General features: G+C 37.9%; 2 protein-coding genes across 2 annotated transcripts; both read right to left on the minus strand.

Moving 5' to 3' along the window:
* Nucleotides 1-527: 527 nt before the first annotated feature.
* On the minus strand, nt 528-3,647 carry LOC123979529 (psychosine receptor-like). Its single transcript, XM_046063482.1, has 2 exons — nt 3,553-3,647; nt 528-2,437 (listed from the first exon to the last, which is right to left on the minus strand). The coding sequence occupies exon 2, from the start codon at nt 2,425-2,427 to the stop codon at nt 1,459-1,461; it is 969 nt and encodes a 322-aa protein (XP_045919438.1). The 5' UTR covers nt 2,428-2,437; nt 3,553-3,647; the 3' UTR covers nt 528-1,458.
* Nucleotides 3,648-5,818: 2,171 nt separating this feature from the next.
* Nucleotides 5,819-11,828, minus strand: LOC123979605 (B2 bradykinin receptor-like). Its single transcript, XM_046063611.1, has 2 exons — nt 11,761-11,828; nt 5,819-9,186 (listed from the first exon to the last, which is right to left on the minus strand). The coding sequence occupies exons 1-2, from the start codon at nt 11,778-11,780 to the stop codon at nt 8,154-8,156; spliced, it is 1,053 nt and encodes a 350-aa protein (XP_045919567.1). The 5' UTR covers nt 11,781-11,828; the 3' UTR covers nt 5,819-8,153.
* Between the last annotated feature and the right edge of the window lie 403 nt (nt 11,829-12,231).

Genomic DNA, 12,231 nt, shown 5'->3' on the forward strand with positions numbered 1-12,231 from the left:
CCACTAGAGAGCCTTATACATCCACGTTTATCTCAATGCCACACCTTAGACACATCCTAAAGATAAAAAAACTTAAACATATTCTGAACTGTTTTCAAATACATACTTGTGTACATTTTTATGTCTGTTAACAGACTTTTATACATGCAAGATTTTATTGGCTAACTTTTCATTTTAAAATAATAGTACTTTGTGGGATAATCACCGGAATCAGAAACAATCCTTCTTATGACTTTTATTTTTCCTCAGGAATGCAGCAAATTCTATTTGTTGATATCATGAGCAGTTTGTGCCCATGACAAGAATTTAAAATAACATTTTCCTAACAAAAACCCCTAACAAACATACACAGTTTCATTTTAACATGAGGTACCCACAGACTGGACTATGGCATTTGAAAATTTGCAAGCTGTCATTACTGAAATTATTCTTGAGCTCTTCTTTATTTTCTAATTCACAGCATTTTAGATCATAATGTGATGGTAGTTATTTATCTTAACTACACATAACACATGTAACACATATGTACCATGTTTTGTGATGTAATAAAGGAACAAATAAAATGTGTATGTTAAATGCAAATACATTCATAATATCTGACCAAAAATACAAATAGTGTGTCAAAAAAAGCTGAACTGAAACCACAGTCAAATATTATTTTCCTAATCACACATTATTTAAATGATGCATGGCATCACCTTTGCATTTAAATCCCTTTATTTTCTTTGGACTTGTCTGGGGGAGGTTTCACAATGGTGGTGTTAAATACTCCACCATGGAACAGCTGTTCTCCATGAGTCACTGCTGATAAAGGGTATATGCTGATGTTAATAAAGTACCTTGATAGCAGAGATGTGCAGTACAAGCAAAGCAAACTGTCATTTTAAACAAGGGGGTGGGCAGACATAATAATGGTAACACAGATCTGCAATTGGGAATGATCAACTTTGAAGCCTATTTTGGTAGCCAATTAAGGCCCAATATGCAACTTACACAAGTGAGATACACAATACTGAGAACATTTGACCTACTGTGAAAATATAGGAGACTTGTATCAAGCAGTTTAAAAAATATTTGCATTTTTAACAGATGTTGGATTTCTCAATGAGGGAGAAGGTGAGGATGTAATCTTTACATTTTAAAGGGGGTTACTTCACTTTTTTTTGTGGAAAAATTATTATTCAAAGCAGAGTAATTTAAAGATTCATGTGTTCATTAGAAATGTATGGGCTTGGAGCAGAGTGCCACAGACAAGGTATCAGAAAGCTCTGAGAGACAGACTAACCCATTTTTGTTTTGGGTCTTTTATATAGAATATAGAATATACATAGATCTACATTTATTTAAATAGACCTACAGCTGACATCATTTTTGAAACAGTGTCTGCAATTGTGTAAACTTTTTATTATTGACTATTCTCCTCTGTTTAATGTATAACTGTCTTGTGCTTTATTTAACCTACACCACACCATCATCTTTGCTTCTCTTCTTAACCTGGAAGAAGAGAACAACCTGATTGACATTTGCCTTCCCTGTTCTAGTAATGAAGCAGTAAAGGAGAGGGTCTGCAAGGCAGTTCAGGCTCGAGATAGCTGTGCTGATCTTGTACGGATAGAGAAGCCACGCAACATTCCTGCAGTCATCCACTAGTGTGCGGAGAAGCATAAGGACGTGAATAGGTCCGAAGCAGAACAAAAGGCAGAGCAGGACAACTGTCAGCAGCTTTGAAATCCGTTTACGTTCCTGTTCCTCTGTGGCCTGGTTGGATTTCACTGCCTCACAGATCCCCCAGGTGGAAAACATCAGCAGGAGAATGGGAACAATAAAGCCCAGGAAGAAACGTGCTATATTAGCCCGAGCCAAGGTTTCTGACAGTGGGACGAAGATATCAAAACACACCGAAGACTTGTTGTTTTCATGGTATGAGTCCTCCCAGGTGATGGTGGTGGCATTGAAACAGACCACTAACACCCAAATGGCAGCGCTGATTACTGCTGCAGTGCCAACTTTCCTCAAGAAAGTGTACTTTAATGGGTGAACCACTGCCAGGTAGCGGTCAACAGCAATGCAGCAGAGGAGAGCATCGCTGGTGTAAAAGTTAGTGAAGAGAAAGTAGACAGATAGCACACAAACATAGCCACCGTGGGCCCAAACTCCTGTCCACAGAAAGTGCAGCCACAGAGAGAGGACGATGGTAAAGGTCAGGTCACTCAGGGCCAGGTTAAACAGATACACACCCAGCTCGTTCTTCTGTCTAATGTGCTGCCAGGAAACGTAGAGGGAGAAGACGTTGGATGGGATGGCAGTGACGATGATGGCCAGGTAGAAAAATAGAAACGGCTTCCTCCTGGATGAGCTGTCAGCCGAGTAACATTCTGAATGATTGGTGGCCAGGGTTAAGTTTTCCATTGCAGATGTGGCGTTCATATGCTCACACCTTGCAGAGAAACATGGAAGGAACAAAGGAAGGAATACAACAATGCATATGAATACCTAAACCTTAGGGGTGCTCTACACATATAAGTTCAGTTTACTCATCAGGGAGTTCAATTAAATAATGTCTTCTGTGGCTTTGTGAGCTTAAAATTAAACTCTTATGTAGTTAGTTAGTATTTTGATTTGGTGACAACAAACTGGGAGTGTGAAGTTTGAAAGACATGGCAGTTAGCAGTCAGTGAGAATCTTTTTAAAAGATGCAACTGAGCTGCAATATGGGAAATGTAGGATTTAGACTTGACCCATGCTTGAGACTGAAAGTCAGGATATCTCAGCCTCTGCTGTTTTTATTTTTTACCAGTCTCATGTGAGCCACCCAACTTCAGGGAAGTGACATACTAAATCACTGGGGTCACCCTTAAAAATATCACACAAGGAAGTTTGCTCATTTCAGCAAATGAATCACAAATAACATTACCTCACACTGATGAACATTTTCATGGCAAAGTCTTGAAATTTGTTTCCCCCTTCCAGGAAACCTTTCGTTTCAGTAAATTTCAGTAGATTTGGAAAATCAGCTTGCACAATTTAGTAACTTAAAGTCCAGACTGGTCATCTATCAGTGTGACAATTTAATCTGCTTTCTGTTTTGTCAAAGCTACTTCATTTGTCAACAGCTCAGTCTGCCTAAATTCAAAACTTATGTAGCCAGTTCTTAAATCTCTGATGTTGCACTTTTTTTGCCTGCACCAACACTGAAGGAGGTCATTTTACAACGCGTCCTGCTGGCAAATGCATTACAACATAACAGCAATGTTACAAAAACAATTATTGATCAGACGTTAACTGTAATGGATTATCTATCGTAAAACAAGTGTCAAGTCTAAATGTAGGTTGTTGGGGTTTTTTTACACTTTGCTGAAATGAATGTTAACTAGTGACCTCCTGGAAGATGGGATATCAATTAAAAAACTTCCATCCTTTGAAGTGCATTAGCTAGAATGGACCTATACAATATAAATGGGCTAAAACATGAAAAGTCTGTGTGTCAACCATAAACATTAAAAGTATTTTATAAGGAAAAGCACAATTCAACTCAGATGAAGTTGTACTTACTCTTTATTCAGTTGTAATTCTGCTCCAAATTCTGTCCATAAAATTCATTATTATTCAAATGAAAACATTAAAACACATGCAGAGTTGACTCATTCAGTTGTGAGGTCTTCCACTGCTTAATCAGTCAGCTTTAAGGAACAGGAAGAGTATGCAGCTGCCTCCTTTTTGTCCCTGACTACCGTATGCAATGTACTGGGTGACAGGCCATGACAGAACAAACTACCGGTGTTAGAGGCCCACATGGTAGATTTAATTAGGGTACTAAGTCTATATGAGACTGCTTGTCTTTATGTGGTGTGTCAATATTGACATAGACTCAGGTAAAGGTAATGCTGATTTTTGTCTGATAAAGGAATACATATCAGCTTGACTAATTGTTTCCATAGCGTAGTTATGTTGTTATGGCTGGTTGTTATGTTTGTTATGGCAGTGCCTACGTGATCCTTTTTTTTAGTCTGCCTTAAAAACAATGCTCACATGTCCATTATGTGCATTGAAAGTGTCACTGGTTGCTGTAATTGTTCCTTCTGTCCATATACTGAGATCCCCTTTTAAAGCAATTTCAGCGTTATGATGGGGAACAAAATCCACAGTTCCCGTTCTTTGTAAAAATCAAAGGTTCAGCCAAAGTTAATATGAGGCTCCAGCAAAGTTAATAAATTAAAATAAATATATAAAATGGAGATCTTCCAAAGTCACAAAGTCTTTTTAGTACCACATTTCTTCTTTGTGTTACTATCTCTCCGCTGTGGCTCAGCAAACAAACCCTGTCTGTGGAAGCACGAATTAGGTATTTTGGACTAATAAGACCAATTTCCCTTTTAATGTACATATAATGTGGCAAATACATCCAATAATGTGGCATATACATCCACTAAGATAGACTTGAAAAATGTGAACAGATCCTTTCATGCAATAATGCACCAGAAAAGACAATCTGTTAAGAATTATATATGTAAATGTGACCTTGTTTACACCACAGTAAACAGTTGTACATGACAGTAATAAAAAAGATGATTTGTCCCAACAAAATGTCAATACAAGGCAACATAACAATGTCAGTAAAAAGGCATCAGAATCTGAACACTAAGTTTCCACCTCATAAATTACACAGTCCCAGTCATTTGTTTTCTATTTGGTTTGCACTTGTATGTTAAAAATAAAATAAATTCAGTTCCCTGACTGAATTCCAATAGAGCTCCTTGACCAAATCCATTCATAAAAATTCATTTACCTTTCTTGGGAGCTTTCCTAATTTATTTCTGAGCACTCTCACTGATTGAACAGTATATTATAGGATCCAGTGTACTGGTGATCGTGACAACTGTGACCAGGTATGGATCTCTGAGCCTCATAGCCCAACCCACGACCTGGCTTCTTCTTGTGTCATGGTTATTCTCGCCTCACATAAGTATTTTGAGGAGAAGGCTTGCAGCACCCCCGTGTGGTAAAGCAAGATAATGTGGATGGCAAGCTCCAAAGTCCCACAGCAGTACTCAAAACTGCAGCTGTCCGCACCACTCTGACCCAGTGAAAGTGGAGAGATGATAGACCAATGTTAGGAAGTGATCAAGGGATATTTTAAGTTCACTTTTAATGCATATTTTTTGTCTGATAATACTGCTAAATGGGGTTTTAAATGCAAGACTTATATGTTATAATGGAGTATTTTTCTAACCCTGACCCTACTTTTTGAAGTTGAATATATATATATATATATAATATATAATATAATTTACTGCTGTCAGTGCCATTGTGGTGCTGGGAATGATTTTCTTAGTTCAGTTGTGTTTCCATCCATCCATCCATCCATCATCAACCGCTTATCCTGCGTACAGGGTCGCGGGGGGCTGGAGCCAATCCCAGCTGACATCGGGCAAAAGGGGTCCAGGGGTACACCCTGGACAGGTCGCCAGTCCATCGCAGGGCCACACATAGACAAACTAGTTGTGTTTCATAAAGTTGAAATGTGGCAAAGCATTGTGCTTGTGTTGAGACAAGACAGGCACAGACAGCTTGCTAAGCAACACTTCAACTGGAACTGGAACAAGAATCTGTTGATGCTAAGAATGGTGTCCACTGAAAGGACACGAACATGTTCTTCCATGTTTAGTCTAATATTTAGAGATCACAGCTCACAAAATAAAGGCTTGTTAGAGGTGCTGGAGCTGTGATTCAATATAAAAATAGGAAAGACATCAACCCACTCCGATCTGTACAACATGTGTGCAACACTGGAAATCAATGAAATATTATGGGAAAAGGGTTGGCTTTATTTTATATTTTAATAAGGATGGATGCATGCGCTTGTGGTTTCTAACAACACAATACACTGTACACTTTAATACAGACATATTTCAACAAATACTAGGAGAGGCTAACTTGAAGACATAAACAATGTTTAATCTTACTGAACAAAGTCGTGACACTGTTCTGTGATGTGCTAAATCAAATAGAAACTCCTCTGAGCCTGAGAGCATCAAAATAGTATTTCATCAATTTAGCATTGCCCTTCTTTGTAACATGTAAATATGTTTACTCAAGTACTGTACTGTACAAATTTGAGGGACTTTACTTGAGTATTTTCATTTTATGCAGCTATCCCTCCCACCCTACCCAATTAGCTGGACACAAAGCTGAAAACAAGGCTCATTAAAAGTTGACCTTTTACAGATATGTAGTTCTCACAGAACAGCAACGTTATAGTCTTATAAAATATGATGCATTACTTTAGATATAACTACCCAACAATATATAAAGTAGTTAAAATAAGCACAAACCTACAGAAGTAATATGCAATATACTCATTAATGCAGCAGTATTCAGGAAAACATTATATATAATAGTAAAACAATGACAGTGACCAATTTATTGTGGAATGTGTACTTCAACTTTTGTTAGTTTAAGTAATTTAAATGTACTTAAATAAGGTTTTGAATGCAGGTACGACTTTTACTTAAAAGTACAATGTGTGTCCACGTGTTCCAAACAGATATTTTACCTCCTCCTCCCCCTCAGCAATTCTAATCTCTAAAAAAAATTCTGCTGCTCTGCTTTTGTCTGATCACATGTTAAGATTAGAGCTGATCTTTATAATAACCTCTTGAATTAAGCTTTGTACGTCTACATGGATTAGTTGGCGTCTGTAACAATAAAGTTATGCCACTTGAGGCAATTTATCATATTTCACACTGCTCCTTCTGGAGGCACAAAAGGCTTCATACAACTTTTTTTCACATATGCAATGGTACTCCCAAAACCTGTAAACAGACGTTGATGTGTAAAATCAGCACACTTCTGTGTTTTGTTTTTTTTATCACATACTTTCACACTTTTGGTTATACTTCCTATTGACACTAAAAGATTGCACTCACCATGTTACTTGCTAAGATCTGGGGACACTGCGAAAATTGGTGAAAATGCTTCTGGGGACTTGGAAGAACCATGAGCTGTTAAACAATCATAGAAATTTTAAAGAAATAACGTGATGTGATAGTTTACACACTGACTTGTTCTACTGTTACCCAGCATTGCTGTGTGTGCATACAGGTTTCCTATGCAAGGGATAATAACTCACGTTTACTTCCAAATAAAGTGTCTTAGATAATCTGACTACAGCCCTGGCTTGTTTATAACCTTCCTGATTGGCCGCTGTTGCAGCGATGACACTGTGTTCCCAGATCTCAGTAATTAAATTGGAGAGATAAGTTACAATAACACAGAAAATACATCTATGAAAACAAGAACCGAGATGTAATACCAAAAAGCTTTGTATATATTTGTGTCATGTTGAACAGCATGTCAACAGCATGTCTGTAAAAATTCACATAGGTGAAAGTTTATTCGTATACTGTGGATAAGCAAAAGGTAAAGTCTTTTGAACCTCAGGTGATACTTGAAATTGATTAAGCAAATAGTTTCACAACTGAAACATAGAGGTTGTTTCAGGCACAGTGTCGTGTGTTGTCACTGCAAAGAGATACTGGCAGCAGGGTTCGTTTATAGGTGTTAATATAATAAAATATGAAAAGACAGTCAGAGCAACACAATGTACAAAGAAACAGATTCACACACTTATCCACGGACATGCATACAGACAGGCCTGGAACATTTTACTATTAAAGTGTCATATTAAGACTGTAAATTTGTGCAATTAAACACAGTGACACAAACTGTGTTTTCATCATTTGAATACATTATTTCCATTTTCTTAGTTTGTGCCCATTAGCTATGCAATCTAAAACACAATCTGGTAGAGCTGTTTAATTATGTAGCAGTGCTATTATTGTGTTAATTCTGAAAGCATTTCTGATGGAAGTAAGTGTTACAATGCCAGAGCTGGTAATTTGAGTCTCACTTCCTGGAATGTTGCACAATGTCAACAGGATATCACGAGAAACAATCAGTTGTAATCCTGACATGACATGAAATGACCACACCCTTGTTGAGAAAGGCGAGATACACATAATCCTGATCTCTCATTTGGAGTCAAATGTTTTTCTTCTGGGGAAATAACAGCTCATTTCATTATGTGAAATTATGAAAAAAAACAACAAAAAAACAACAAAAAAACCATACCCTTGCTTTTCCCCCCCTGCAGATCAACTTGAGACCAATTTAAAACTTCTCAACAGGTTGGAGCGTGTGGAGTTGATGGTGAGGGTCGACGTTCTCTTACTGCTCCACTGAGTGAAGAGTTCCTTAGCTCTCTTTCGGAAGTTCTTTCCTACAATGACGTATAAGATGGGGTTGAGAACACTGTTGAAGAATGCTAAGTACACAAAGAACTGCAGACTGATGGTTTGGACTTTGATGATGATACACGCTTGCAGGACCTTTGCTTTTATGAGCAATTCTACTATCTTAAGCAGGCGGAATGGGACCCAGCAGATCAGGAACGCCAAGAGGACCGCCAGCACCAGAGTGGTGGCCTTATGCTCCACTTTCTGGGAGTTTAGCCCCTGTATTAACCGGTTATTCAGAGCTTGAATAATTTTTATAGTGCAGTAGGAAATAATGGCAATAGGGATGATGAAGGTGAACGTAGTCAGCATCCCCTCGTACAGCAGCTCTTCATTGATGTTTCGGTATTTAAGATAGCACTTAGTAACATTCGAGCCAGGGTTATGTTTCAGATCCCTGAAGATGAGTGTGTGGACACTAAGGAGGAAGCCCAACCCCCACACCAGCACACAGCCCAGTTTGGCATTTCTTGGCCTACGCATTCTTTCATGGGACATTGTATGCACCAGTGCCACATAACGATCTATGCTAACCAGAACAAGGAAGTAGATGCTGCAGTAGACGTTCATAGTAATGCCCATGTTGAAGACTTTGCACAGGATCTGATCAAAAGGCCAGTTGAAACCTTTGGATACATTGACAGCCCAGGAAGGCAAACAAGCCATTAGGACAAGGTCAGCAGCAGCCAGGTTGCTCAGGTAGATCTCCGCCACGGTGCAGGCCTTCTTATGAAGCCAGAAAACCATCAGGACAAACAAATTAAGCACGATTCCCAGCACCGTGATAATCAGGATATACAATGGGATCACAGTGTAGATCCATTCATGGTTTTCTCCTGTAGGACACTTAGTGGCATTTGTGTGGTTTTGGACTCCATGTGTAGTTGTCGGGCTGAAGTTAGAGATAGAGGAAGGGAAACAAGACAAAACATTAAAACAAAGACAACTAGAAGGTCACTTTAAAAATGTTCTTTAAGATGTTGTTATAATCATAACATAGAATTCTTAGAAGCAATGACCACTGTCAAATACTGAGGAATACTGAATACTCAGTTAATGACATCTACTGTGAAATATTCAAGCTTGAATGACAAAGAACACCATAAAGCATTTGCGTTTTCCCAGTTTGATGTTGTTCCTAGAGAAGTTTTTGTGGATTTTAGTGGCAACATTTAGCCTCAATGTGAGTCCATTTTACATTGATCTTGTCTGTGAGAGCTCTTCAAGATAGCTAAGGTTTGATGAGTTCTCATAAAACTCAAACAACAAACACTCAACAAAACATTGGCATGGCTGTGTTGGTTGAAAATTAATTAAAATGGAGATTTGTTTTGGCAAATTAACTCTTCTCATTTACAATTTCTCATTTGTATAAGTCAATATTTAAATAGATCATTAAATTACTTATTATTAACTTGTAAGCACATTAAAAGCTGATAAGTGCTGTTAAACTAAATAATTTTCAGACTTTTTAAAGGGGTCATAAATTATTTTGTTTATTAGTTTGTTATTTTACTTAATCGACTTATTTTTGGCATGGTGAGATGACACAAGATGATTGATCAATTGCAGAAAAGCCAGACTGGGTGCAATTAGAGTCTTCATTGTGCCAATACCACTGGTTTATGTAGCCTTGACACGCCTTAGCAATACAGTGAGTTTAAATATAATACTTAATCATTCAATGAGAATTTGGGCTCGGTTTAGAAAACATTTTGGGCTGTGAGGAACTTCTAACCTCTCCCCCATTAAGTCAAATCATTCATTCATTCCCTTCTGTACAGATCCTGCATTTACTTTATGGTTTAATAAAGGAATTAGATCGATCCACAATCTTTTCATAGGAGACAAATTTGCATTATCCTATATATACAATTTACATAAGAACCATTTCTCCCGTTACTGACAGATCAGTAGCTTTTTACAAAACCTTTTAATACATTTTTAGATAAGCCCATAAAATCACATGTCGACCATATCCTAAAAATTAGCTCAGACCATAGAGAACTGATATCCCAAAATTATGTGCTCATTAACAAGATGAATTCACACTCCAATGACTCCTGAGACTCTGGGAGTTTTAGTCCTCTAGTCCGTTAAACATGGCATAATACAAATGAACCCATAAATGCACTGTTACACTGTTTAGTGAGCGTCCCCCAAGCAATGAAAAAGGTGAAATATATCCAGGACTTAGATGTTTCCTCAAACACTTTATAGTGAAAAAAAGGAATAGTATGAGTAACACAAGCTTCTTTGACAATGAGAAGCAGCCGGTAGCTCCGTCAAACTTCGCAACACTGTTTTTTTTTCTGGCTTTATTGCCAAAACACATGTAACCTCTGACATAAGTACAGTCATTGGAAGATGAAGACGGGGTGTTTGGATTAAAGAGCATCAGACCAAAATCCACCCGGCCCTAACAACCGGACCAGCCACCACATCCGCAGGTGGTCCATGTTCCGAGCTGCCAGCGCAAGACTCTGGCAAGATTATGCAGCCTTCTGCTGTATAATGACTAATAAACAAACTTGTACCTTGTACTTGTAAAAGATAACATTCACTGGGATGCTGTGCTGGCTGCAGGGGTTAAGGTGCTGATCATAAATTGCAATGTTGTCGAGTCCCATCTGGTAGGGGGCCTTTGTTGCGTGTCTCCTTTTGTATGGACTATGGTTGCATTTGTTAAGTATCTTTTTCTGTGTGTTGCTCTTTGTGCGCAAACTACAGCAACAATTTTGAAAGTATTCAAATTGCATAATACATTAATTTAAATGTATTTTATTTAATACAAGTGTAATTATATTTGTTACCAAAACACAAACATATTTTTAGTAATTTCCTTTTGTGCGCCCTGACCTATTACTTAATAGATGTCAGACACATAATATTAAAAGCAATATTAATAGCAATTGCAGAAAAGGCTGTTTATTTGTCTACCAGTAACAACATAACAGCATTTATTTGACATTTACCGCATCCACACTTGCATATGTATATCTTCACTTACAGTTGCAGTGTTAAAATCCTTGCAGTTTAAAACTTCATAGATTTATGTATCAGCACAGTAAAAACAGTACAACGGTTTTAAATACTGTCATAGCGGTCATAATGCTTGTTTACTGTGGCTAGACATCTAGCTCTAACCGTGCTGAGACAAATATTCTGGCAGAGCTGCAGTCTAGATTTGGGCATGTTGGAACAACATATTTTGGCTCGGGCAAGTTGTGCCTGTATGAAATGCCCAGATTTGCCCCTTTTCTGTTTAGTTTCTTTCATTATGTGTTTGTATACTGTCATTCACAGACAATGTTAACGCATTACAACATTATTAATGTTGAACAATGTTGCCAATGTCCCCTGTTAATATTCTAACTACAGTCAATAAAGGTAAAACATAAATAAGTAATACAGACTAATAAAAAATAATAACACAAATGTCAAATAAAACTGATGCATACTGTACCTTGTGGGTTGAAGAGCCATTCCTCCTGAAGAAGTCCAGATGTAAAAAGCCCAGATACTACACTTGACTGTTCTACTGCCTTCTGAAACTACCCTCTGTCTCTTTCTGACTCGCTCTCTTAAAGCAGGAAGTAAACTGATATTAAAATGATGTATTGCTCCCCCTCCCCCTTCATTCTGTCCCTCTCCTGTTTTTTCCATCTTCTATTAGCATTGCATGCGGAGCATGTCTGTCTCTTTCCATTAAAGTTTCTTTTTTTCATCATCAAGGTCAAGATTGTTTTCCAATATAGTGATGTCTAAATGTGGAAGTTTATACGCAAAGTTGGGGTTGGTACTTACAAGCAAGTTGTGGGAACACAGATGGGGTTGGGGTGAATCACCGTAATGTGATGTTTGTGTTAGCCCACCCTGCAGCCCCCAGATCAACAATCCTGTCAAGTTGCTACAGTAAAGAGTCGTTAGCAGCCCA

This window comes from Micropterus dolomieu, linkage group LG11, assembly GCF_021292245.1.
Source record: "Micropterus dolomieu isolate WLL.071019.BEF.003 ecotype Adirondacks linkage group LG11, ASM2129224v1, whole genome shotgun sequence".
Taxonomy (NCBI): domain Eukaryota; kingdom Metazoa; phylum Chordata; class Actinopteri; order Centrarchiformes; family Centrarchidae; genus Micropterus; species Micropterus dolomieu.

What these genes read in the sequence shown, in the direction of transcription:
- LOC123979605 (XM_046063611.1), bottom strand. Translation starts at nt 11,780, where the DNA reads ATGGCTCTTCAACCCACAAG. An exon ending in ATGGCTCTTCAACCCACAAG is followed by an intron (nt 9,187 to 11,760) that starts GTACAGTATGCA and finishes CTCTAACTTCAG; the next exon opens with CCCGACAACTACACATGGAG.
- LOC123979529 (XM_046063482.1), bottom strand. Translation starts at nt 2,427, where the DNA reads ATGAACGCCACATCTGCAATGGAAAACTTAACCCTGGCCACCAATCAT.